General features: G+C 36.4%; 3 protein-coding genes across 5 annotated transcripts in view; 2 read left to right on the top strand and 1 right to left on the bottom strand.

The window, feature by feature from the left end:
- The window catches only part of LOC109058197 (CTD small phosphatase-like protein), a 39288-nt gene extending 31913 nt beyond the window's left edge, over positions 1-7375 (top strand). For both annotated transcript variants that reach the window (XM_019075419.2, XM_019075420.2), the window contains 4 exons: positions 299-391; positions 1536-1721; positions 2396-5725; positions 7296-7375. In XM_019075419.2, coding sequence (XP_018930964.1) covers positions 299-391; positions 1536-1721; positions 2396-2521 — 405 coding nt within the window. In that variant the 3' untranslated portion in view covers positions 2522-5725; positions 7296-7375. The remainder of the gene's footprint in view (positions 1-298; positions 392-1535; positions 1722-2395; positions 5726-7295) is intronic.
- LOC109079257 (advillin-like) lies at positions 7307-15414 on the top strand. The gene is made up of 18 exons (XM_042714905.1): positions 7307-7375; positions 7795-7988; positions 8069-8177; positions 9173-9283; positions 9372-9577; positions 9803-9881; positions 9976-10074; positions 10165-10291; positions 10418-10518; positions 10606-10743; positions 11486-11644; positions 11825-12004; positions 12135-12280; positions 12373-12546; positions 12646-12913; positions 13360-13419; positions 13573-13806; positions 15041-15414. The coding sequence occupies exons 1-18, from the start codon at positions 7307-7309 to the stop codon at positions 15152-15154; spliced, it is 2568 nt and encodes an 855-aa protein (XP_042570839.1). The 3' UTR covers positions 15155-15414.
- LOC109079265 (1-phosphatidylinositol 4,5-bisphosphate phosphodiesterase delta-1-like) overlaps positions 15415-26483 on the bottom strand; it is a 27004-nt gene continuing 15935 nt past the window's right edge. For both annotated transcript variants that reach the window (XM_042714308.1, XM_042714307.1), the window contains exons 3-15: positions 24716-24944; positions 24189-24318; positions 23720-23948; positions 22962-23163; positions 22716-22860; positions 20648-20800; positions 19568-19717; positions 18853-19012; positions 18565-18681; positions 18269-18447; positions 16655-16790; positions 16418-16567; positions 15415-16338 (exon numbers count right to left, since the gene is read on the bottom strand). In XM_042714308.1, the coding sequence (XP_042570242.1) occupies positions 16247-16338; positions 16418-16567; positions 16655-16790; positions 18269-18447; positions 18565-18681; positions 18853-19012; positions 19568-19717; positions 20648-20800; positions 22716-22860; positions 22962-23163; positions 23720-23948; positions 24189-24318; positions 24716-24944 (2072 nt within the window). In that variant the 3' untranslated portion in view covers positions 15415-16246. The remainder of the gene's footprint in view (positions 16339-16417; positions 16568-16654; positions 16791-18268; positions 18448-18564; positions 18682-18852; positions 19013-19567; positions 19718-20647; positions 20801-22715; positions 22861-22961; positions 23164-23719; positions 23949-24188; positions 24319-24715; positions 24945-26483) is intronic.

Here is a 26483-nt window from a genome sequence, read left to right as displayed (position 1 = left end):
AAACTCTTTAGGGGAGTCTGAACTGTGTTGATAGTAAGTGTGTGTGTGAGTCGAAAAGGCTTATTTGTTGCTGGAAAACATCTGCGAGGTGGCTGGTACCTGGTTCAAGTAATCCAGGATAGGCTTTGTGGATCAGGGTTGGCCTGTTCTTGGTTACTTGCACTGGGTTGCAGCAACTGAACGACAAGTTCAAGACTGAAACTCTACAAAGAGGTTTGTTGAAAGTTCAATGTCAGTGTCTCTTCTGTCAGAAGTGATTTCTTTCCATCAGTAATAGCTGTTTATTTGGTTTGTTCGGGTCTATGTGCTGAAGAGGCCTCACGTGGATGAGTTTCTGCAGAAACTGGGAGAACTGTTTGAATGTGTTCTTTTTACAGCCAGCTTGGCTAAGGTAGGATTTTCTAAGGTTTCCTCAGACTCCTTCAGGACTCTAAAAGCTTGCAGTTGTAAGCTGATGAAATCTGATCTATTTCTAGTCAATAGTTTACAATATTTGGTCCAATAGTCAGTATTTTACAGACTCGATTTATAGCTGATAGCTGCAACGTTAGCAACGTTACCATTGCAATGCAATGTGTGTGAGTCCAGTGACTCAACAAAGTTGAGAAAAGTTATGCAAATAAATGATGAAGTGAAGTCAGTGGAGCTCACAGGATCCATCTGTGAGATACTCTCAGACGGCTTTAATGCCATTGAGAGTGATTTTGCTATTCTATGTGATTTATACAGTATATAGCTATATAATAAAAAAAGGATGTGTGAGAAACTTAGAAAGTTTGTCATGCATTGATAATCGTTTATCTTGTTCATGAGATTATGTATTATGCACCACTGGTATTTATATAAAATGTGTTCCCTACCAAACATGAATTTTTAACAGCAAAAAAAACTAACTCCTTGTCAAAAGAAGAGTTTTTATCGCAAACTATCCCAGTTTTTTAAATGCTATGGGGAATCAATCAGATTTAAATCCATTTAGGAATGTTGTTTAGATTAGGTTTATAAAAATTATTAATAAATCAAGTAATTAGTGAATTATTGTTTGCTGGGTTTAAGTTGGAGGTATAAATATTTATTTATCAATTGTTCATTTTTTTATTTTTTATTTATTCATTCATTATTATTGTTATGATGATTATTAGTAGTATTACATGATTACGTTTGTAATAATTATTTATTCAAGTTATATATTATTTCATGTTGTTGTTTTGTTTGTTTTTTTTGGATGGATTTGAGTTAGATGCATAAAGTATATATTATTTAATGACATGTTAAATTCATTTTAAATTAATTTGTTAATATTTTTATATGATATTATGATATTATTTCATGTGTTTTTGGGGGGCTGGATTTGAGTCAGGTACATAAAGTGTTTATTTAACATTAATTTCGCCTCAGCCCCTTACTCTGTCCTTGTCAAAGAATACTTGTTAACTTAATAAATTTGTCTGCCTTTGGATCCTCTACCTTCGTGTCACGGTGCAGTTCATGGCAGTGTGATTGTTATATTGTTTGTCTCTGTTTTGGTCTTGCAGTATGCCGACCCTGTAGCAGACCTGTTGGACCGGTGGGGCGTGTTCAGGGCACGGCTCTTCAGGGAATCCTGTGTGTTCCACCGGGGGAACTACGTCAAAGACCTCAGCCGACTGGGCCGAGAGCTCAACAAAGTCATCATAGTGGACAACTCACCTGCCTCCTACATCTTCCATCCAGAAAACGCTGTATGTGTCACTATGGGCCACGCCTGCAATTTATTTTTCATTACAGCATCAGAATACACTATTGTTATATAATATAGATTGCATGTTGACTCCTAGTGCATGCATTTATGTCTTCATCCCAGAATCACTTTTTCCAGTGGAACTAATGAGGTAGAACCCAGCCACTGGCGCTTTACACTCCTTTGTCAAAACTTCTCATCAATTATAGTCCGTGGAGGAAGCTGCAGTCAGACAGATCCCACTGTACCTCAGTGCTGTCACCTCCCTCCTACACATGTTTGCATCCCTCCTGTTAGATGAGAAGCTGTTATTCTGTATTCAAACTAATGAACTAAAGGTGCTGATTAAAGCCTGTTATCTTTAAATTGGTGAAGAGCTATTCATAAGACACTACACACAGTAGGCAAATACATTTGTTGCTGTCTTTTCTTTAAGGTGTAGTTCAGCTAAAAATGAAAATTGTGTCATGTCATTTCAAATCTGCAAAATATGTTCATGATGTTATGAAGAAGAAAGTCATAAGAATTTTCATTTTGGGGTGAACTATCTCTTTAAGGGGGTTTCTTATTTCTTATTGCACAACCTAAAGGTAAGGTAAGCTTATGGTATTTTTATTGCGCAAAGTTACTAGTTGAGAACAGTGTGTTTTAGTAATGGTCTTTGTGTGTTTGCAGGTGCCGGTGCAGTCGTGGTTTGATGACATGACAGACACTGAGCTGCTGGATTTACTGCCACTGTTTGAAGGCCTGAGCAAAGAGACAGACGTTTACAGTGTGTTACAGAGCCTGAGGGCCAGGTAGCATACGGGTCCAGCACTGCCTTGCAAACATGAACACCCCCTCCAACCATCTCAGCCTGAGCCATCATTCAGCTCTGGCCTCTAGAGGAGACCACTCACCCAACGAACTCCACTCCTCCCTCATTGGACCAACGGCCAACAAGCAAATATATACACTCAGTTTATTTCAACTTTTCATTCAGAATGAAGAAAACAAAGCATTGTTTTATAACAGAAACACACGAGTTTACTATCCTTGAGTATGTTTACCAGGAAAAAGAACAAGGCGTGCTATTTTTCTGGACTTTTTTTTCTTTTTTGTTCAGGCTATGCAGGCAGCCGGTAGTTCCAATAACTGTGATTTTTTTTTTTTTTTTTTTTTTTTTTCCTCGTTCTCTCGTACCGCACGAAGTGCCTTCTGACTGTTGTTTTTATGGGGACACACACAAATGAGTTTTTTGTATGCTGCATATTTACAATTCAAAACCTTTAAACAAACACTAACTGTAAGAGCGAACGGTGAGTCTTTTAAAATTCCTGAAGACTTTTCGGTGACGGTCAGGAGTCTTCATTGGACTGAATTATTTTTTGCCATTATTTTCTTGGGTTCTTGTATGCCTTCGAAAATATAGCATATAAGCATTGTGTTCAAAAGAAACGTTTGCATCTATTACCCAACTGTGATTTGAACTAATAATACAATATATTGTTAAAAAAAAAAAAAAAAAGTCAATCAACAATCCAGTCCGTCAGGATCTGAAATTAATAATCATCATTATTGAAATAAAAGATGCAATCAAAATAAAGAATGGCTGACATGTTTATGTCTATTTGTGTGCATTACACTTGAGTAAGTTCCAAAGGGATGCTGGGAAGCAGATTACACACAAAAAGTCCATTGTGCAGGACCTTTACAGCACAATGATTTTAAATATGCTTGGTTCTCCTCAACAAGATTTGTATAAAGAATCGAGCGCACAGAAATGTGGGCTGTGTGAAATATAGTTAATGATCAAACTCTGAGTGCCCGGTTAGTTTGCTGCATGATTTACCACCAACTTTAAGCGGTTCACTTACAGAGCAACAACCAAAAGGCCTGTGACTGTAAATATTCATTTTTGGTGTTAAAGCTTAGGAAAAAGGTTTTTTTAGCGATGGAAATATATGTGGTGGCGGTCAGTTGTCCATTTATACATTGTTAAATTATTGTATCTGTTGACCTTGGACTCTGAGAAAGGTAAGATGGTTTTCGCATTATTTCACAAATATTTAATATTTTATGTCTCAGTTAACACTGTAAAAATGATATGTAAAATAATCTGACCTGACCTTACTCTTTTGTTGGTGTAACTTAATGTAATCAGATTGATTTAGTCATTAAATAATTTCTCTGACCAAAATTTGGTTAGGTGACAAAACATTTTACGATGTATTTGTGCTGTTAGAAATTCATGATCTCAACGATTCAGACTCAACTTCAGAATATCCAAATATGGTAGCCTAACTACAGTAGGAACCCCTGTGAATCACATGACCTTGAACTCTATGGATTGTGTGTTTTGCTTCTTGGAAATGAAAACAGCGCTGTGTGTTTGAGAGTATAAAATTACATTTTGAATTTGGGTGCTGTCAGAGAAATGTTTGCTTAAGGTGTCTCTGGAACAGTGAATGAAAAGAACAGCTGAATATGAGCTCTGTTATGTTGGGTTGCTTCTCTGGAAATGAGTCATATCTGTTTGCTTTACTATTGTCATGAATGTTTGTCTATCTCTGTGTGTGTGTGTGTGTGTGTGTGTGTCTATATGTATGCTGTAGGCCTACACACTGTTTTATGCTGTTTGTGAGGTAAATACTCTTAAATCCTAAAGGTTGCTCATTATGCAGTGTTAAATGCTTATTAAAGTGTTGCTTCATAAACACTATAACCGGCTGCTAAATGACATTGGGATAAACATAATTAGTTTGCCCAAACCAGTGTCATTGAGTTTCTTCACATTAGAAACATATAGACAGATAGATAAACACTTTTATTCTTATACTACTTGTTCGCCCACCTCTTTCTATCTCCCTCAGACTGGCATTCTGGCCTGCAATTAATGTGAAGCCTCTAAACCTTAATGAAGCACCATTTTGCCGCTTACTTATCTTCATTTGTTAGCGGCTGAGGGGCCGTATGCCATAGGAAGCCTCTGATATCTGTCCAAGAGCCTCTCGCAGGGGATTCGTTCGCTCTGTCTCCCCATCTGCTGGAGAGGAAGAGATTAATCACTGTCTCCTCTCGCTGGCTCTCCTGAGTGTCTGCGTGGCGTTCCCGTCTGAAGCATTCCTTGTGATCCGAGCGTGAAAGAGCTGAGACGCAGAGCTGATGTGAGAGGAATCCAGAGCGTGAGAGAGACGCACGAGCCTCTCTGACCTCCATCAACTTCAAACAAGCTTGTTTTATAACTGAGAGAATATGTGATAATGAAAGAGATTCCTACTTCATGTAAAAGGTTAGTTCATCTAAAAAAAAAAAAGAATTATCAGTTGGCAACACGTATGCCATTCTTTTTTCCATGAAACACAAAATTTGAAAATATCAGTAATGTCCTGGTCCCTTTTTTAATGGTTAATGTGGACTTGTGCTTTCAAGCTTCAATAAAAAGCTTCATAAAAGTAGTCCATATGAATCATGCACTGTATTCTAAGTCATATAATAGATAGCAAAAAATTTAAGTTATTATTCATTGATATTCTTCCCTTCAGTGAACTGTTAAAGCAACTGATAAGTATGTAGAAAAGAAGCGGAAGCCCTTCGCCTTATTTGAAGTCCCTCAGAATGATTTTAAAAGTGACATTTCAAGGTAAAAAAAAAAAAGGATTATTTCCTTTTGTTTGGCACTTTTTGCATAAAACTCTTTCTAAAATGTATTGATTTATTTTCTCATAGGATCATTTTGGAATTACAGAACAGACAAACATGTATAGTTTTAGACTTTATTAGACAATTGTTGTTTCTAAAGGTTTATGTACAGGTACGTAAAAGGTCAAAGGGAGCTCCTGTTTTTATTCCATATAAAGTCTTGTGTGGATATTAAGGTGTGTTCTCACCTGTAGGGCTGGACAGAGACGAGCCCTTCCCTGATCAGCACACATTAACAATGTACAGAAGGAGAGGAAAACGCTCATAGAGATTCGTCATAACTCATTAATACATTACTACGCTGACTCTGTGTGAGGCGTACAGGTAAGAAAAAATCTTTTTAAAACTATGACTTAATCATGATTCATATACAGTCCATATACAATTGTATATGAGATTCACATCTGATGTTAATGTATATTTTACTTCTTTGCAATACAATCAAATTTGCTTAATGACAACTTGGTGATGGAAATTTCACTCATTTGTATTACTGATAGAATATTATTTGGAGCAGAAATGTATGAATTTGTCGTAACTAATCAAAAGATCCTTCATCTTTAAACTCACAGTGGGAAATATGAGATTCATGGAAAAGCCTGTGCTGACAATTGTTTAAATAGTTTTGTCAATAGACAGAAAAACCAGTCATTCAGGACAGAAAGCACACAAAACTATTAAATATGGAATGCTTGTGATAGTGCTTTATTATTTTTTTTAGTAATCATCTGTTTGTCAGAGAGCAATCAGATAAATGTGATTTATGTAACACGATCACGCGAGAAATTAAACACTAATGAGACTTCTAATTATTAGTGGATCATATATATACGACCAACATACAGCTGTGCTTTAGTTTGTCTATTTTCTCATTAAATACCATTTTCTGATTTCATATTTGTTTGTTTAGGGTGAATATTAGTGCATTTTTTACTACTAGATTTTTTTTTACAATTTTGAGATGCTCTTTTACATGCTACTAAGATTGTTCTGTGTGATATTTGTGTGTTCGTGTTCCACCCTCAACACAATATTTCAGTCAATATTCTCGCGCCCTAGTTTCTTAGCAACAGCTGCACTGTGATTATGAAAGGTCAGCATTTCTTTCAGTTAACATTGGGTTTTATGAGAGAGGACTGGTTGCTGATGTCTAGTTGTTGTTTGTTTGCACTATGCTACTTATTTGCAGGCTATTTGTCCCTATAAGCTTCACAGCTCGTCTGAATCTGCTTTTTGAACGGAATCTGAAGCAAAGTTGATAGCTTGACACAGATGATGAAACATCTGAAAGAGGTTTTGGCCATCACATGACTCCAGAGTTGTGCAATATTTCCAAATAATTCGTAATGTGAATAGTGACCTGTTTTAAATGAGCTTTTTGATGCACATTTCTGTTGCTGAGTAGTTTTGTGTTTACTGAGCAGTTTCTTGAAAGTGAAATCCATTTGTTGCCATGGTACTGTGTGGCGCTGTTTATTAGTGCTACAGATTCTCTAGAGGAAGCAACATTTCCACATATATTCTCTTCATCATCCTTTCATAAACCATCTGTTCTCAGTCACTCAGTGTTATGAGTGATGAAGCACCTTTAAAAAAAATCTATTTTTTGATATTTCACATTTGCAAAAATCTGTCATAACATTTAATTAAAAACTTAAATGTGACACTAGTGAAACATGAAAAAATGTGTTTATACAGAAAGTGTTACATTTTGAATATACAGTAGTCCAATATTTTCCTGCAAAATTAAATAATTTCTTCATATTGTCCTTTATAATACAAACATGAATTCAGGTACATTTTTGATTCCTAATGTTTTATTGTCAGCCGTGATGCATTATGCTGTGGATTTGTGTTTAATTCAGATAGTTTGAGCGTTGAGATTTCTTCTCAGAATCTAGCAGAATGACAGAAGCCCAGGATGTGTTAAAAAACATCCAGCGAAAACCCGGCCTGCAGATCTGGACCATCAGTGTAAGAAACCACTGCGGTTTTCTCCCATTAGGCTCATTTTTAAGAGTCAGATGTAATGATTCTTATAATATATATTATATGTATCACAATATGTTATATTATCTTAATTTAATATTCTGTTTATTTAGAAAATGAAAATGGTCCCTGTCCCAGAGCAGGCACATGGAAATTTTTTTGAAGGTGACTGCTACATTATTCTTAATGTAAGTAATCTGGTATTCAATCTAATTCACAAAGATAATCTTCAGATCATTTTAAATAGTGCTTACTATAACTGAACACTTCTGAACTGCTCTAGATGACAATAAATGACTCATTTGTCCTTTGGAACATAAAGGAAGTTAGCATTATGGAATTTCTAAAGCTTGTCTTTATCCAGTGATAATCTGTAGTGATTTTTCTTGATTTATGTCACTCAGGTGAGCAACAGCACCTCACAATCCACTGACATCCACTACTGGATAGGCAACACATCGTCTCAGGACGAGCAGGGAGCGGCAGCCATCTATGTGACCCAACTGGACAAGTATCTCGGCGGCAGTCCGGTTCAATACCGTGAGGTTCAGGGATGTGAATCAGCTAAATTCAAAAGCTACTTCAAGAATGGCCTCATGTGAGTGAAAGAACATTCAGGCTTGCTCCTACCAATTCCATGACGGTTTGATTATGTCTACACTTTTCTGTTTCCTGTAGATATAAAAAAGGTGGTGCGGGATCGGGATTCACACATGTGGAGACCAACACGTTTAACATTCAGCGCCTGCTCCACGTCAAAGGAACGAAACATGTGACTGCAAGAGAGGTGAATTACAGCATCAGACACCTCAAATCACAATAGTACTATAGTGAAGGCTCAGCTCATGAATATTAAATAGCTGATAATCACTTGCAAATCTTACAGGAGCATAGGGTCTCTAACCACTAATATTCATGAGCCGGACCTTCAAAGTAAATGGTTGATCACAATGACAGTTATCTGCAACAAAGCCAACGGACGTCATTCATTTTCAATGAGATTTGTGGCAGTGATAAAGGCAACTACTGGATATATTTCATGTGAGGTTAAAAACTCATAATATTAGTAGTAGTAATGTAGTATAATATACAGTAATATAGTAGTATAATATAATAAAATCAGCATTGTTTAAAAAAGTAAATAATTGGCTGTAATGTTGTTGCTAAACTGAAGTCAAAGCAAATTATTAAAATGAACTTTATATAAATATAAAATTTAAATATAAAAAATACATTTATTTTACATTCAGTATTAATATTATTATAAATGAATATTCATATTAATAATTAATATTATTCTAGTAGACATTAATGATAAAAAAATACTATATATATATATATATATAATTTTTTTTGAGAGAGAGAGAGAGAGAGACAACATTTTATGCTTGAGCTGAACTATAAATGTGGTCAAAGCACAATATATGTAGTATATGTAATGCAATAATGCAATTGACTTCGCGTAGCAGATATTTATATTGCAGGTTAAGGGCTAACATTAACAGGATCAGTAAAGGAAGCTGCCAGACTGTAAATTATTGAATTTAATGCACAAGAAGATCAAGAATCTTGTCTTTGCATTACTGCTGTCCTCATGTCATCTGATGTTTCTCTATTACATGACCTGGGTTCCTGAAGAAATGGGAAGTTAAATATTGTAGACCCCCAAACTATTGTCAAGACTGAACAAGACAGTAATATCAGATTTTTACAGTACCTAGAGCTTTTGGAGTGAGTTTCAGCTTGCTGTGTGTGTGTCTCTGTGTGTGTGTCTTTCTACAGGTGGAGGTTTCCTGGAGCAGTTTTAATCTAGGGGACATATTCCTGCTGGACTTGGGAAAAGCAATAATACAATGGAACGGTCCTCAAAGCAACAGACAAGAAAAATTAAAGGTAATTGAAAAAAATGGGGGAAGACACTGTGCTGGATATATACTAAACTGGTGCATCGATTTCTATTTCTGTTCTCTCCTGTCTTTAGGCCGTTCTGCTGGCTCAGGACATCAGGGACCGAGAGCGTGGAGGCCGGGCTCAGATTGGTGTGATCGAGGGTGGGCAGGAGGAAGCCTCTCCTGAGCTGATGAAGCTCATGATATCTGTTTTGGGTCAGAGGACTGGACACCTGAAAGAGTCAATCCCTGATGACAAACCAGACCAAAACCAGACCTCTATCATCAAACTGTACCAGTATGAACACTGTAATCTGTTTGACATTTAACAGTCTTGTTCAAGATAACATCTATCTATCTATCGATCTATCTATCTATCTATCTATCTATCTATCTATCTATCTATCTATCTATCTATCTATCTATCTATCTATCTATCTATCTATCTATCTATCTATCTATCTATCTATCTATCTATCTATTTATAAGAAATGTCCTTAATTAGCTTTCTTTTAATTCTCAGTGTGTCTGATGCCAGTGGTCAGCTGTTGGTACAGGAAGTGGCTACCAGTCCACTGACCCAGGATTTGCTGAGTTCCTCTGTGAGACACATAATGTCTATCAAAAGACGCACAGTATTCTTATATGATGCACAGCGGTCTGTGGATTATGTTTTGATGTATGTTTTGTTTGCAGGATTGCTATATTTTAGATCAAGGTGGCAGCTCAGTAATGGTCTGGAAAGGAAAGGCAGCATCAGATGAAGAGAGAAGCTCAGCACTGAGTCGCGCGGTTGTAAGTGTTTGTGTTTGCAAAGTAGTATACTTATTTAAAATCACTTCTCTATTGTGTCATAATTGGTGCATACGAATATCCATCCCTCAGGGCTTTATAAAAGCAAAGAACTACCCGTCCAACACTAAAGTGGAGGTTATGAGTGAAGGAGGAGAGTCTGCCATGTTTAAACATCTCTTCAAGTCCTGGAAAGAAAAAGGTCAAACTCAAGGACTGGGTAGGACCCACTCTGTCGGAAAGATAGGTGATTCATCATTATTTCTCATCTGAGAGTGTGGATGTTTTAGCATTGTCATGTTTGCTTGTGTCAGTGTGTTGACTGTATACTCACCTGTTACTGCAGCTAAAGTGGATCAGGTGAAGTTTGACGTCATGGAGCTTCACGCTCAGCCAAAGCTGGCTGCTCAGGAGCGGATGGTGGACGATGCCTCAGGACATATTCAGGTATGATAACATAGTAATGCTGAACTCAAAAGTTTGGGATTGTTACCACACCACGACAGACAAATATCTGCTCTGTTTTGTGTTCAGGTTTGGCGCATTGAGAATCTTGAACTGAAGGAGGTGAACCCGAGCACATTTGGACAGTTCTATGGAGGAGACTGTTATCTAGTGCTGTACACCTACAACAGAGCCAACAAACAACAGTACATCCTCTACATGTGGCAGGTGAGGAGCTTTACATGCATAAACACAATATATAATGAAATTATGTTATTTTAATATGTGGAGAAAACATATAATACAGTTACAGATCCAGTGGCCCAAGTACTTCAGGACAATAAATTAACTCAAGTTATTTTGCCATGACTTTTAACCAGCTTGTCTGAAGGTTGTTTTTATTGGATGCATGAAGTTGTTTGTGCTCAAGGGAAAAGTTACTTTTAAAAGTAATGCATTACGATGTTGCGTTGCTCCATAAAAACTAATTGTGTTACATTTTATGGAAAGTAATGCATTATGTTACATTTGCCTTACTTTTTGTCACATGGGCTGGAGTTGCTTATTTGTTTTTTAATAACAAAAAAACTCAAATGTCATATTTTTGGCAACCATATGGGCCCTTTCGTTACTTTTTGAAAAAGTGAATCAGATATTTTGTTGTAAATTTAAAAGGAATGCATTACTTTATCTAATTACGTGTTACTTGTAATGTGTGACCCATCACTGTTTGTGCTGTATTTATTTATTATGAATGTCACTTTAATATTTGTTATATAATGACATTTATGTAAGTGTGCCATAAGTGGGGCCACTGTATATAAAATATATTATATAGCTACAGTACAAAATAACCAACACAGAATTTCTGACATTTAAACTCTACACAGATTCAGTTCACTTGTATTGAGCAGAAAAGTGTTATACTCTAAATGTATACATTGGAGATCCTATGAAATGTGTTGCCCAGGGTCGCCATGCTACACAGGATGAGGTGACGGCATGCGCTTATCAGGCGGTGAATTTGGATAACAAATACAATGGAGCCCCAACACAGGTCAGAGTGGTCATGGGAAAAGAGCCAAGACACTTCCTGGCCATCTTTAAGGGCAGGCTCATCATTTTTGAGGTGATTGTCCCTTCATTCCTATGGAACATAGAACTCTAAATTGTAAATTATTTTATGATTTCTGATTTATTTACCACTTTCAGGTAACCAAATATTTATTTATGTATTTACTTACACACTCAGCCATAGAATATATTAGTATGATTTCTTGCTTTAATTGACATATTGATTGTTTCTTAGGGTGGGACAGGAAGACCGGGTGTTGTGAACCCTGATCCTGGTGCCAGACTCTTCCAGGTCAGAGGAACACATGAGATGAACACCAAAGCAACAGAGGTGCCCGGCAGAGCCTCCTCTCTCAACACCAATGATGTCTTTCTGCTCAAAACTCATCAGAACGTCTTCCTGTGGTATGGCAAGGTAAGCAAAAATATATATATTCATTATTCCATATTTTCAACCATTAGTTTATTAATTCATGAATCATAATAAATACTTAATATTTTTAAATCTCTCTCTCTCTATGTGTGTGTGTTTCTGTTTCTCACAGGGTTGCAGTGGAGACGAGAGGGAGATGGGGAAAGCCGTAGCTGATTTGCTTTCTGAGCAGGACAAGCAGATTGTAATGGAAGGACAGGAACCAGCTGCCTTCTGGGTGGCTTTGGGAGGGAAAGCTCCATATGCCACTGACAAGAGGTACAACTATAAAAACAGATAAAAATGAGCTCATACTTCAACTCTGGAGGACAGTCAGTCATTTCCACTGACTTTCTCTGTGTCTCCACCAGACTGGAGAAAGAAGTGGCACCTCACGAACCTCGTCTGTTTGAATGCTCCAATCAGACGGGCCGATTCCTTATGACAGAGGTGGCTGACTTCACTCAGGGATTGACCTTGTCATGCTTCAGAGGTGGCTGGGTTCACTCAGGTCATGCTGTCGCTTCTTTTGATGAGCTGATGATGTCAGTGTCATTCTGGATTATGCAAAAATAGAGACTTGGGTCCAGGAGGTGGGTTGGTTGTGGCATCAAAAAGTTAAAGGTCATCTAAATTGGGGGGTTGTGGCATCAAAAAGTTAGAAAGCTCCTGGTCTTACTTGCATGTCAATCTCCTAAACCCCTCTTCTTCCTCCTCCTTCAGATTTTCCTTTGGATTGGTAACTCAGCCAACCAGTACGAGACTCAGGAGTCCTATAACAGTGCAGTGGAATATCTTAAAACCCACCCAGCCGGACGGGACCCTGGGACACCGATCACCACTGTTAAACAAGGCCATGAGCCGCCCACCTTCACCGGCTGGTTCAATGCCTGGGATGCTCATAAGTGGAGCGTGAGTCAAACAGGCTGAAACTGTCCAGCAGGGGGCAATAATGCACAACAGAAAGTCACTAACTGAATCTTGAGAAGTTCAGTCCTCAATCGTTTGTTGATTCTCACCTAATAATACATCCTCAGCATGAAAGCAAAATGGGCCATTTATACTTTCTTAATACATTTTCCTGATTCTTCATTTTATGTTTTTCCCAAAAAAAAAAACACACAAAAAAAAAACATCCACCTCTGGAACACCTTTTGGCCACATGTGGCTAATCATTTATATTAACCAATGTTTAAATTAGCCAATTCCTTCTCAATAATATAATTTTTTCTCATTGAATTTTCAAATATAAAGCTGGTACGAGTGCAATATCATGTTGACTTTCAATACTTTTTGTCCACCACATAATACTTAATGTTACACGAGAGACAGTTTTTCAGTTTCACTTTATATTCTAGGGAGGCCTTTCATACGAGGAGATGAAAAGCAAGCTGGGTGATATTTCGCAAATCACTGTGGTAAAAAAGCTTTCACCATACTGATCAAATGCTTGCCCTGATGCACTTAAATCAATTGATCTTATTTGATTAAATTATCTAATTACTTTTAGATATCAATATGACCTACACACCTGTGTGCAGATCTAAACATGTCAACCTCATTTCCTGTAGAATCTCAACAACACAAGCCTGAATAAGAAGACAGGAGGAGGTGGAGGGAGCTACAGCGCTCCTGGAGGCCCAGGAAATATAAAGTCCCATAATCAGAGGATGTCCTCCTCCATCTCCAATGCATATGTAGACCAGTCTCTCAGTAGAGCAAAGCCTTCTGGGATGCTACATTCTGAGCAGCTAGTTAAAACACCTAATCAGCTGCCTCAAGGATTGGACCCTGAAAAACGAGAGGTGGGTACTGAGACCTTTAGTGTGGAAGCCTCTTTCTGCAATGAGATAAAAAATAAAAAAAGTAATTGTGACTCAATTTATACCTAATTTATAGCTCAGAGGTTTGATTTTATACTTACATTTCTGATTGTTCTCTCAGAATTGAGAAATATAAACCTTTTATTTTTTATTTTTATTTTTGATTTCACAAATCTTGACTCGTTTTCTTCCAGTTGTGAGTTTATATAAAAGTCAAAATTGTGATATAATATATATATATATATATATATATATATATATATATATATATATATATATATATATTTTTTTTTTAAACTGAGATATAAATTCAGAATAGAGACTAAAAGTCAGAATTGTGAGATAAAAAGTTGCAATTACCTATTAAAAAAAAATCCTTTGCAAAAAAAAGCTTCCATAGTTTAGAGTTGGTCTGACAAAATCAGAGCTCAAAATATATTTTTAAAGGGATACTCCACCCCAAATGAAAATTTTGTCATTAATCAATTACCCCCATGTCGTTCCAAACCCGTAAAAGCTCCGTTCATCTTCGGAACACAATAACTTGACACACCACAAGGATGCGCTGGACAGTCTCATAGACTGCCAAATAAAGAACAGTGTCAAGGTCCAGAAAAGGTATGAAAGTCGTCATCAGAATACTCCATCTGCCATCAGATTTGCAATCTGGGTTATATGAAGCGACGGGAACACTTTTTGTAAGCGAAAAGTGTGGTTCATCCGCACCACAAGGATGTGCTGTTTTAAAATCAAAGCTAAATACATGTAGAAAACAGCGCATCCTTGTGGTGCGGATGACACAGAAGAGCATACACAGCATACGGTGATATGGAGGAGACACAGAAGAGACTGTTTACAAAAAATTTACCCAACTAATCAAATATTTTTGTTTTCTTCGCTTACAAAAAGTGTTCCCGTCGCTTCATATAACCCAGATTGCACATCTGATGGCAGATGGAGTATTCTGATGACGACTTTCATACCTTTTATGGACCTTGACACCGTTATTTACTTGGCAGTCTATGGGACAGTCTCAAGCCTCCAGGTTTCCATCAAAAATATCTTAAATTGTGTTCTGAAGACGAACAAAGCTTTTATGGGTTTGGAACGACATGGGGGTGAGTGATTAATGACAAAATTTTCATTTTTGGGTGGAGTATCCCTTTAAGGTTGTTACCTGGTATTAATTTTTTTTCCTACACTATCTTTATTTCAGGAATATTTGACTGATGCAGAATTTGAGAATCTCTTTGGCTGCACCCGTAACAATTTCCAGCGGCTGCCTAAATGGCGTCAGAACGATCTTAAAAAGAAGGCAGGGCTGTTTTGAGTTGATTTTGTTATAATGAGATATAGTCTGATCTTCAGACCTGATTATTGTGCTCTATGTGTAATTTGGGTTAGAAGATAGTCACCTATGCAATGTTATAGAGTTATTTATTCGTCAAAAAGCTAATATGACCTAATACAAATGCTTTGTAAATATCTTGCATAGAACATTAAAATTATACCACCAAAATGATTCTATCAGTCACTTAGAACGTCTACATGCTTTTTAATCCTAATAAAAACACACTGTAAGCCAAGAAATGTTTCTGAAATGTTTCATTCAGTTTTAATGCATATAATAGCATTTTTGCAACAGTTCTTTCCTGTTAGGAGAATGTCAGAACAGGAAATTAGAAACAGATGTTGTAAGGGCTTAATATTGTTGAAGTAGACAGTAACAGCCTGTGTAACAATTTTCCTTTAAGGCACATTAGATAAGTTAAGAACAACATAAAAATAGAAATATTTCTAGAAAAAGAGCAGATAAAAGCAGTAATACCTTTACCAACAACAATGAATACAAAACAAGCACTTTAAAAAATATAGAGCACAGCTACTGTTTGTAAATTTATAACTTTTTTCCATTCTTTTACATTATACAAATATGTAGTGCAACACTTCTACTGCTCTGACAAGATAATTCAATACATGCCTAGTGTTCAGATTCTCATATAATGTGATTATAATTGATAGCTGAACATGTTTATCAGAAAATATTGGTCATATGGGGTAAATGGTGCATTGTCCATCATTTGATCCTGAGTTCATATAAAGAACACGTTGTGTTAAAACTGAAGTCATTGTAAAAATGGGGACTAACAAATATTGAACAATATTACTACAGTTCAACACAACACTAAACAAAGGAGATGGTATTGTTAAAATTAAATCTGTTTAACAAAGAAATAATCAAGACTAAAATGAAGTCTTAATGGGAATGTTTGGACAAAAACACTTTCATTGACAATCAGAAATTACATCGGAAAGGTCCAAATCTTATCCAAAAAGTGTTTACAGAGGACAGTTTAGTTGATTGTGCTGTTCAGTGACCTGCACACTTTGACATTGCAATGACTGAGGGGAATGTTGGAGTTTATTCAGCATCAAGAGCCATGATGTGTACAAACAGTCCCGCTGAAGGAATGAGGCTTCCTCTTTTTGTGAGCAGAGGCACATGGCGGTATCCTGAAGACAGAAGATAGACTTACGGTGAGCAAATTCGTAATAACTGGAAGTAATTTCTGACTTCTTTTCACTGGCTCACCATTCTGCATGCTGGTGAAGGGCAGGGTGTACAGGCCAACCAGGTCATTATGGGAAGCAGCATCATAGTCCTCCACCACAAACCGCACCAAAGCCAGTTCCGGCACGTGAACAGTGAACTGGAAGTTTGTGTTCCACGTAGGATTGAAACCTGTAACCAAAAAACACCTAAGTAACCTACACTTAGGGAAAAAGCATTCGTTGAACATTTAAGTGTAAATGCACTGTTGACACTTGCCATTGTTGTCAATGTGATGTGTCTGTTTGCTGGCATTGTCGGCGGGCACACCGTAGATCTCCACCCTGACCAGAGGGTCCACGATGGACGTCTGCTTGTCCTTATTGATCTTAGGCAGCTGCTGGGCTGAGATGATCTGAACAGACATATTCAGTTATTGGTCGATGTGTTTGGATTGATTTAGATAAGTTTGCATTTGGTTTAGGGATGGATGATATATCAGTACCATAATAATTTAATAACACTGTTAAATGTCTTCATCGAACCTCAAAATGAATATTTATTTCTCATAATGAATATTACAATGTTGTGATGCCTAAATTCACTTCTAGCATTTAAGACAATTGGATTTTAGCTTTTAGGGATTAATTTTTAATTAAGAAAAATATATATTTATTATGTTTTAAAAATAATACAAAATAATTAAAACATAAAAAACTGATTTGACTTTTAATGTACCTATTCATTTATTTTAATTATTGCAACAACAACAATAACAAATTTGAATTGTAATCAAAACCAAACATCTAAATTTAATATTTAATTAAAAAAAAAAAATATTATTAAAAAAAAAAAAAAAAAAATATATATATACAGTACAGGTCAAAAGTTTGGAAACATTACTATTTTTAATGTTTTTGAAAGAAAGTTTCTTCTGCTCATCAAGCCTGCATTTATTTGATCAAAAATACAGAAAAAACAGTAATATTGTGATATATTATTACAATTTAAAATAATTGCTTTTAAAATTTATATACTTTAAATTATCATTTATTTATGTGATGCAAAGCTGAATTATTAGGATCATTATCACATGATCCTTTAGAAATCATTCTAATATGATGAATCATTATCAAAGTTGGAAACAGTTCTGCTGCTTAATATTTTTTTCAGAACATGTGATACTTTTTTAGGATACTTTGATGAATAAAAAGTAAAAAAAAAAAAAAAAAAAGAAGCTATGTTTTTAAAATATAAATATTTTGTAATAACAATATACACTAATGGTCAGTAATTTGGGGGTCAGTAATTTTTTTTCTTTCTTTTTTTTTTTTAATAAAATCAATACTTTTATTCAGCAAGGATGTGTTATATTGATAATAAGTGATAGTAAAGAAAATATATTATTAGAATATATATTTTTAGAATTTTTTATTTTTATTTGAATAAATGCAGTTCTTTTTAACCTTTTATTCATCAAATATATTAGACAGCAGAACTGTTTCCAACACTCATAATAAATCAGAATATTAGAATGATTTCTAAATGATCATGTGATAGACTGGATGTTACATGTGACACTGAAGGCTGGAGTATTGATGCTGAAAATTCAGCTTTGCATCACAGGAATAATTTATTTTTTTTTTTAAGTATATTCAAATAGAAAACTATTATTTTAAGTTGTAATAATATTTCACAATATTACTGTTTTTTCTTGTTTTTTTGATTAAATAAATGCAGGCTTGATGAGGAGAAGAGACTTCTTTCAAACCTGTACTGTATATATATAAAAACTGATTTTATTTTTAATGTACTTAATTTATTTTTATTTATTGTATCAATTTATATTTGTCTGTATTTTTATTATAATTTTTTTTTTAATAAGAATCTCACCGTGAGATGCAAGGTCTTTTTCTGAAGCCAGGGGCCTACACTGAGGTTTTTGGGGTCAAACTGAGAGGCCGGGTCCCTCTGAAACTCTGGCTTAAGTATGTAGCCACACTTGCCATTAGGTAGAAAGCGGGCCTGATTCAGATCCATTTCCTTACAGGGAGTCTGGAAGTTTAGAGCCACTGTGGACAATTTGAGGGATAAAAACAGATTAAGTGGTGTTTGAAAGCATGGGATCATAAACAGGCTTTCTGAACTGCATCGGACTCATTATATGTCTTATAGTAGGGGCTTTGCACCTATTTGGCAGCCAGAGTTCCACAGTGGCACTGGATTGTAGTTGGATGAATCGGTTCTGGAGCCGGCTGGGTAGATTCTGCTTAGCTTATCCATGTTGTGATGAATAAATGCTGTAGCTTTAAGAAATCAGCAAAGAGTTTATATTAGAGTATATCTGGCAACATCACATATTTTAAGCAAAATGGCCTTCCATTTTTTTTTTTTTTTTGGATTAAGGCCCTATAGAGCGCTGCAGTGATGATGTATTTTTGTAGGCAAACCCAGAAGTTAGCAAAACCCTGCTTTACCTGAGTTTTCTGCCAGGTTCATTGCTTTGCTCTCCTTGAAGGAGGCCATTTCATAGAAACTGTGGTTGTCTCTTGAATGCTCGAAGGTGCTGAAATGGACACTCTTACAGTAGATGACCAGGTCTGACAGCTCCTTAGCCAGCTTGATCTTTTTGGAACTCTACAACATAATCAAAAATAGATTTTAAATACAGATGGGCAAAACATAAACTGACTTCACACATGCAGTGACAAAGGGATGCCAAATAAGCAGAACAAATCTGCTGTCTGTCTCATGATTTGAATCAGGTTTTTGTGGGAATGTCTGTGACGGCTGAGTGTGTCGATTTGAACTCGACCTTATCTACCGCAGCTTTTGTATGCAAATATACTCCATGGTCCTAGTAAGTGTGCTTTGTGGAACGTTTCTGAAAGTTTGTTTGATATTCATAAGAAAATGCAGTGGTCTGAAAATAAACTTTAGCCAGGATCAGAAATTTGCAACTTGCAACATAATGAATAGTCTGCTTTTTTTTTTTTTTTTTTTTTGCCAATTTTTACTCACACATAGAATGTGATGTTTGTTGAGTGTTAATTTTGTAGCATTTGACAGACAGAAGGTTTTCAAAAACAGATTACATTACATTCATACACAGTTCTTCACTGATCATTGGTAATACAGGTAACGCTGATGTTTAGTTGTTGGTCACTGAACCGTAGTAGGGTTTTTACACACCTTATCCTTTGGTTTCTGTTCAGCCTCTTTGACTTCAGCAGCTTCATCTTCCTCTGACACACTGTCCACATCCTCGGTGGTGTTGTTGTTGAATGCCGCATCTAGTTTGTTCAAACGCTTGCCCTTGATCAGGAAACGTCCCTTCAGCTCCTACACACATAAACAGATGGCACAAATATATATATATATAAAGATGATACTTTACTATTGTGTCTCTTCTTTTGTGTTTGTGTGAGGATAAGAGTTCATGGCTGAGCAGCCCTCAGGCTGAAATCCTAGAATCGCCTTTGATTACCATCCTAAGTTTCATTCAGAGAAACTGGCAGAAATTCTCAGTACAGGACATACCTCAGGGTTGAAACTCAAATCAAACTGAAAGGAAAAGATTTCGCTGTCATGGCAAACCAGATCCAGCTGCATGGATTCCAATGTGATTCCAATCATTCAGAAGCCCCTCCCACCTCACAACCAAAATAAGCACTTTAAATCCTGCCTGTCTGAACTTGTACTGTCTTATCATTTGCCTTTCAGAGTGCAGCTCAAAAGCTTAGTGAGTGTTTTGGTGAATCATCAGGAAATAATAAATGGTTGTGATAAAAGAAAGCACAATCTGTCTACATTTAATCGTAGCTCTACTGATAATCACTTCCGCAGTCTTCAGCTATTTGAATTCATGGATATAGAAGTAAACAGGAAGAGTGCAGGGATGACGAGGAAGTCATCCGAGGAAAGTGGAGTGTGGTGAAAAGAGATTTTAAGAGGTCATGTAGCTGGTTTAGCTTTAGAGAGCTGTCTCTGTTATCCACAGGGGGTGATGTGTAGAATCAGCTAATTTATGAAGAGTCCTACACATAATTTCTTTACTATAATACAAGAACTGAAAATTGTGTAGGAGCAGTTTTCTTTCACAGATTGCTAGTATATTTCACTAACAATTACAAAGTAACAGCAAACAAAACAAACATAATTAAAAACAAAAAAAAAAAAACACAAACAAAAATCATAATCAAAACAACATAATTTTTTTTACAGTGCAGTAGTGCAGGATGCATGCATGTATGTTATTTTTAGAAGACTAACCTCAGGTCCTGGAAAAGTGTTGGGCATTTGATCCCCCAGGGGGTGAGTGAGCAAAGCGCTGCCCAAGATGGAGGTTAAGTGATAGGCCATGATCTTCTGCTGCTCTACGGAGCAATGGTTCTCCAAAGACAGGATCACTGGATACTGTGAGGTCTAGTGTAGCAAAAAAACAACAACAAAAAAAACCCAAACACATAAGGTTTTCAGAATCACTAAAGCTGCTAATATCATTGATCACAAGATCCAACTTACCTCACGACAGTAAATGACTGAAGTAGCTACTCAAATCACGGTGCTGTTACTATCCACCAAGCTTTAAAGTGTCTCTAGTATGCTATTTGGAATATTGCCTTTCATGCAGTGTGTAATGTAGCTGTTTGTGAATGTAAATGATATGCAAATTTGTAAAGCCGAAAGTGCACGATAAATTAAATTAATGTCTCCCAGAAGAAAGTATCGACTCTGAACAGCCTAACGAGTCGTCAGTAATTCGAATCCCATTTCTGTGACGGCTACATGTCACGGGGTAACACATTTGCATAATGCCCACCTATGTTCTACGTAGGACGGCTGCCAGCAACCTGACCCGTCCTCAAACACCCTACCCTGTTAAAATGAATAAAATCAATTTTAAAATACTAAAAATTCCTACTACGTTAAATAAAATTAATTTAGAATCACCTACAATAATAATACATCAAAGAAACATATGCAAAAATACAAAACTATTACACCAATACAATACAAAAAACTCTTTCATTACCCCAAAACATTAATATAACATGCATGCAAGATATGCATTTAATATCACCTCTTTTTCCAGCGATTCTCAAACGATTCATTCGAAGCAGTTCAAAGATTCAGTCTCTCTAAACCCCTCCTTTCTGTGAGCCTGCTCTGCTCTGATTGGTAAGATTTTAGAAGTTGGCTATATGAGTGTAAATGGTCTGTTGTGATTGGTCTACGGCATACAGTGGTGTCGGAAACGATACGCCTATTTCAATAGTTCTGAATTTTGAATGCTCTAGAAAATATAAACATCCATTATTTATCATACTTACAGGTTGTGATTCAGTGGAGCAGCTGGATACAGGATACTGATCCATCTTTCAACAGCAAGCGTTTTGTGAATCTCGCGTTAAAATCACCCATAATAAAAAAGAACTCTTCAGTAGAATTACCCGTTTTTGGGCGGTCAACGTAGAACATAGGTGCGTATTATGCAAATGTGTTACCCCGCGATGTGTAGATGTCACAGAAGTGGGATTTTAATTACTAATGACTCATTTCAGATGTACTGAGTCGATTCTTTATTTTGGGAGATGATAACTTTATTTATCGTCCACTTTCAGCTTTACAACTCTGCAGATTGTTCGCATTCAAAAAGAGCTACATTACACACTGCATGAAAGGCAATATTGAAAATGGCATAATAGGGGCACTTTAAAATTCACAGCAGTACAACCTCAACCTATTTTTTATCAAGCGCTCAAAATACAGAACTATGGCACTGGATGTATAGTTTCCGACATGTGCTGTACAACAGACTGGAATGAGGTGATATTAAATGCATATTTTAAGAAAACTAGCATTTTTTCATGGTAAAAATGTATAGTTATGTTACATATAATTCGGTACTAGGTACTAGAAGTTTGACATACAGCTAAAGTTAACTTAATTTTAAGGAAGAACTCACAAAACGCATTATTTACTTCTTTTTGCATTTGCATAGCATCCATTATTAATTTTTCTTGTGTGTTGATGTCAATGGTTATGACATGCTGACTGTTCGACTTCTTGACACTTGGGTAGATTTCACATCATCTGCTCCAATTTTCTACATAAAAACCTGATACAGAAGCTTACATTTTCAAATTTTTGCGTGACAATAAACATTTGAAGTAATTTGTTCCAAAAACTTTGGGTACTGTACATCATCAAGTGAGCTGATTCACAACATCCTTTTGTTTGACGGACATGGATAGAAAACTCACACTTTCAAAAAAGCGATGGGTATTATTAGATAACTGTAAGGATTTGTAAGGTCAACTGGTGTCATTTCACTCACTTTGAAAGCATATTCTTTGAGGGCCTTGATGACATCTTTGAAGAGCACTTTGGATGTGAGTGTATGGCCATGGTAAATGACTGGCTCTCCGTTTGCACCATCCCAGCAATCCAGCTCCACACAGCGGCAGCTCTTCGTCAGAGCTCTAAAAGACAACAACCATTCTCTCATATTTCTTATGGATGAATGCTTAATGTGTTAATGCATTGCTATTCAGACTTCCAGTGTAAGCAGACATATACGTACTTGATATAGGCTTCTGTGCTGCTAGCACCCTTCAGCTGGTCCCCCATCAGATAGGTGTTGTGGGAAGAGGAAATGAAGTAATGATTTAGCGGTTGGTGCATGTCTTGGTATATGCCTTTGTGGGCAGGGTTAAAGATGGAGCATTCCTCATGGTTCAGGTACATCAGGAAACCATCTTTGCTCATGTACTTGTTCTGTTTGGCTGGGTAAATGTGAAAACACTGTATTATACTAAAATGTATTGTAAAATATATATATAACTTATATTTTACCTATTAAAAAATACATATGACCTATATTATATTTTATGATACATCTGCTTTTTTGACTGGGTAGTTTGATTATTGTGTATAAATAGTTTGTTATATAAATATATGTAAAATATTCTAACAATTTAAAACTTTTTTTTATTTGACTACATTTTAAAATGTAATTTATTCCTGTGAATGCAAAGCTTATTTTCAGCATCATTACAGCAGTCTTCAGTGTCACATGATCCTTCAGAAATCATTCTAATAGGCTGATTTGCTGCTCAAGAAATATTTCTTACTATCAATGTTTAAAAATGGTTGTTCTGCTTAATATTTTTGTGGAAACCATGATACTTTGATAAAGAATAATAATAATTTAAATACTGTAGATAAAAGTCTTTACTATCCCTTTTGATCAATTTAATGCATCCTATTATTGCAGCTATTAATATCTATAAAATGTAACAGTTATCTTATGTGTTCTTCTTGTAATTTAAGTGAGCTTACCTGTTTCATCCACCTCATATTTTTCGATAAGCTTCTGCACATACTCCAAAGACACTGGCTCCCTCTGCTCATATTGGAGGAAGTTCAACAGGTCGCCGGAGCTCATCTGTCCATTAGTATGAGCATACTTCGCATAGATCATATCAACTTCCTTACGGTAAGTCAGTAAATCGTAGAAAAGTTTGATCTCAGATCCCTCTAGAGTGCCTGACATTGATGTGTCACATTTCTGCAAAATTAAATAGCAAAAAAAAAAAATTTTTCATCAGAAAGAGACTCCAACTTCTATGAATTGCTGCCATTAAGCTCAAAAGCAATTTAAAAATGCTGTTTTACTTGGTATTGTGTAGATAACTTGTAGACTCATACATAAACCTGAACAGCAGTGATTTAAACAAACAAAAAAAAATACAATAAACTACTCATACAAGTTAAAATAGAAATGATAGCATTATGATTTGCATCTCACCTGGAAGAGCATCTCAGCGTAACTGTCGCTAACCTCAATATTGATCTGACGTAGGAAATGCTTCAACTCCTTCAAGGTCATTTTGTTGTCTGAGTTCTTGTCTGCCTTGCGCATGCAGCTATAGATCCAGCTTTTTGTCTGATTTAAGGACTGAATATTAACACTAGAAATATATTTCTGTTTCTTAGCTAGAACTTTTCCAGTTAGAATATATATATATATATATATATATATATATATATATCTATAAGAATAACATATATATATATATATGTGAACTTTTAGTAAAAAAATTTATGAATATGAGTAACACATTATTTTACATATACTTACTATAAGAATAACAGTAAACTATGCATAACTATAAGCAAGCAACTTTAAACCGAAACCTATCCTAACCATAGCCATATATTAAGTATTAAGTGTAACCTTAATATGTTTAAATCAATGTTTTCCTTCAATTACAACAGTGCTGTTGACAAATGTGTTCAGAGAGCAGGCTTTTGGGAATGGACGTTCAAGGATACTGTTCGGAGTTCTGTAGTCGGTTGAGGTTGTACATGCCAGTTATGACCTTCTCCAGACCGCTGACCCACTGCTTGGCCTCCTCTTTGGATGAGGCGATCAAGTCCACGGTCTTCCGTCGACTTTTGAAGACGACGGAGAAGCAGCGGTCCTCGAATGAGAGGTCAGTGTACTTCTGCAGCCCTTCAGTCTGACGGCCATACCGCACAAAATCGACGTCCTCAAGACTGACTGTGAAAGAGGTAAAAGATTTTTTAATTCTTACTCATTTTAGAGTTTTAACTGACTGCACAAATAACATTTTGAATCTTTCGTGAATAAAACTGCCTTTCACAAGAAATCTGTTGGCAGATTGATGAGAGAAACATCTGGACTCAGAACAGTGATTTACAACAAAACAACAGCCTGAAGTCAAAGAGACATTTTTTCCAGGCTTATGAAACTCATTTGATATGCAGGTCTGTACATGAAGTACAGGTGCATCTCAATAAATTAGAATGTCGTGGAAAAGTTCATTTATTTCAGTAATTCAACTCAAATTGTGAAACTCGTGTATTAAATAAACTCAGTGCACACAGACCTGAAGTAGTTTAAGTCTTTGCTTCTTTTAATTGTGATGATTTCACCAAATAATAAAAAAACAAAATACCAAAAAAAAAAAAAATTTTAGTGAATTGTTGGTCTTCTGGAAAGTATGCTCATTTACTGTACATGTACTCAATACTTGGTAGGGGCTCCTTTTGCTTTAATTACTGCCTCAATTCGGCGTGGCATGGAGGTTGATCAGTTTGTGGCATTGCTGAGGTGGTATGGAAGCCCAGTTTTCTTTGACAGTGGCCTTCAGCTCATCTGCATATTTGGGTCTCTTTTTTTTCTTATTTTCCTCTTGACAATACTCCATAGATTCTCTCTGGGGTTCAGGTCTGGTGAGTTTGCTGGCCAGTCAAGCAAACCAACACCATGGTCATTTAACCAACCTTTGATGCTTTTGGCAGTGTGGGCAGGTGCCAAATTCTGCTGGAAAATGAAATCAGCATCTTCAAAAAGCTGGTCAGCATAAGGAAGCATAAAGTGCTCCAAAATTTCTTAGTAAACGGGTTTTCAAAAAACACAAAGGACCAACACCAGCAGATGACATTGCACCCCAAATCATCACAGACTGTGAGAACTTAACACTGGACTTCAGGCAACTTGGGCTGAGCTTCTCCACCCTTCCTCCAGACTCTAGGACCTTGGTTTCCAAATGAAATACAAAACTTGCTCTCATCTGAAAAGAGGACTTTGGACCACTGGGCAACAGTCCAGTTCTTTTTCTCCTTAGCCCAGGTAAGATGCCTCTGATGTTGTCTGTGGTTCAGGAGTGGCTTAACAAGAGGAATACGACAACTGTAGCCAAATTCCTTGACACGTCTGTGTGTGGTGGCCCTTGATGCCTTGACCTCAGCCTCAGTCCATTCCTTGTGAAGTTCACTCAAATTCTTGAATCGATTTTGCTTGAAAATCCTCATAAGGCTGCGGTTCTCTCAGTTGGTTGTGCATCTTTTTCTTCCACACTTTTTCCTTCCACCCAGCTTTCTGTTAACATGCTTGGATACAGCACTCTGTGAACAGCCAGCTTCTTTGGCAATGAATGTTTGTGGCTTTCCCTCCTTGTGAAGAGTGTCAATGATTGTCTTCTGGACAACTGTCAGATCAGCAGTCTTCCCCCATGATTGTGTAGCCTAGTGAACCAAACTAGGAGACAATTTTGAAGGCTCAGGAAACCTCTGC

Source organism: Cyprinus carpio, chromosome A24 (genome assembly GCF_018340385.1).
Source record: "Cyprinus carpio isolate SPL01 chromosome A24, ASM1834038v1, whole genome shotgun sequence".
NCBI classification, from domain to species: domain Eukaryota; kingdom Metazoa; phylum Chordata; class Actinopteri; order Cypriniformes; family Cyprinidae; genus Cyprinus; species Cyprinus carpio.
The sequence above is the reverse complement of the archived record's forward strand: the minus strand, read 5'-3'. Positions and strand labels throughout refer to the sequence as shown.

Bases quoted from the DNA above. Each gene is read 5' to 3' on its own strand.
- LOC109079257 (XM_042714905.1), top strand. From the start codon at position 7,307: ATGACAGAAGCCCAGGATGTGTTAAAAAACATCCAGCGAAAACCCGGC. The intron at 10,744-11,485 runs GTGAGGAGCTTT...TGTGTTGCCCAG, and splicing joins ACATCCTCTACATGTGGCAG to GGTCGCCATGCTACACAGGA. The intron at 11,645-11,824 runs GTGATTGTCCCT...ATTGTTTCTTAG, and splicing joins GCAGGCTCATCATTTTTGAG to GGTGGGACAGGAAGACCGGG.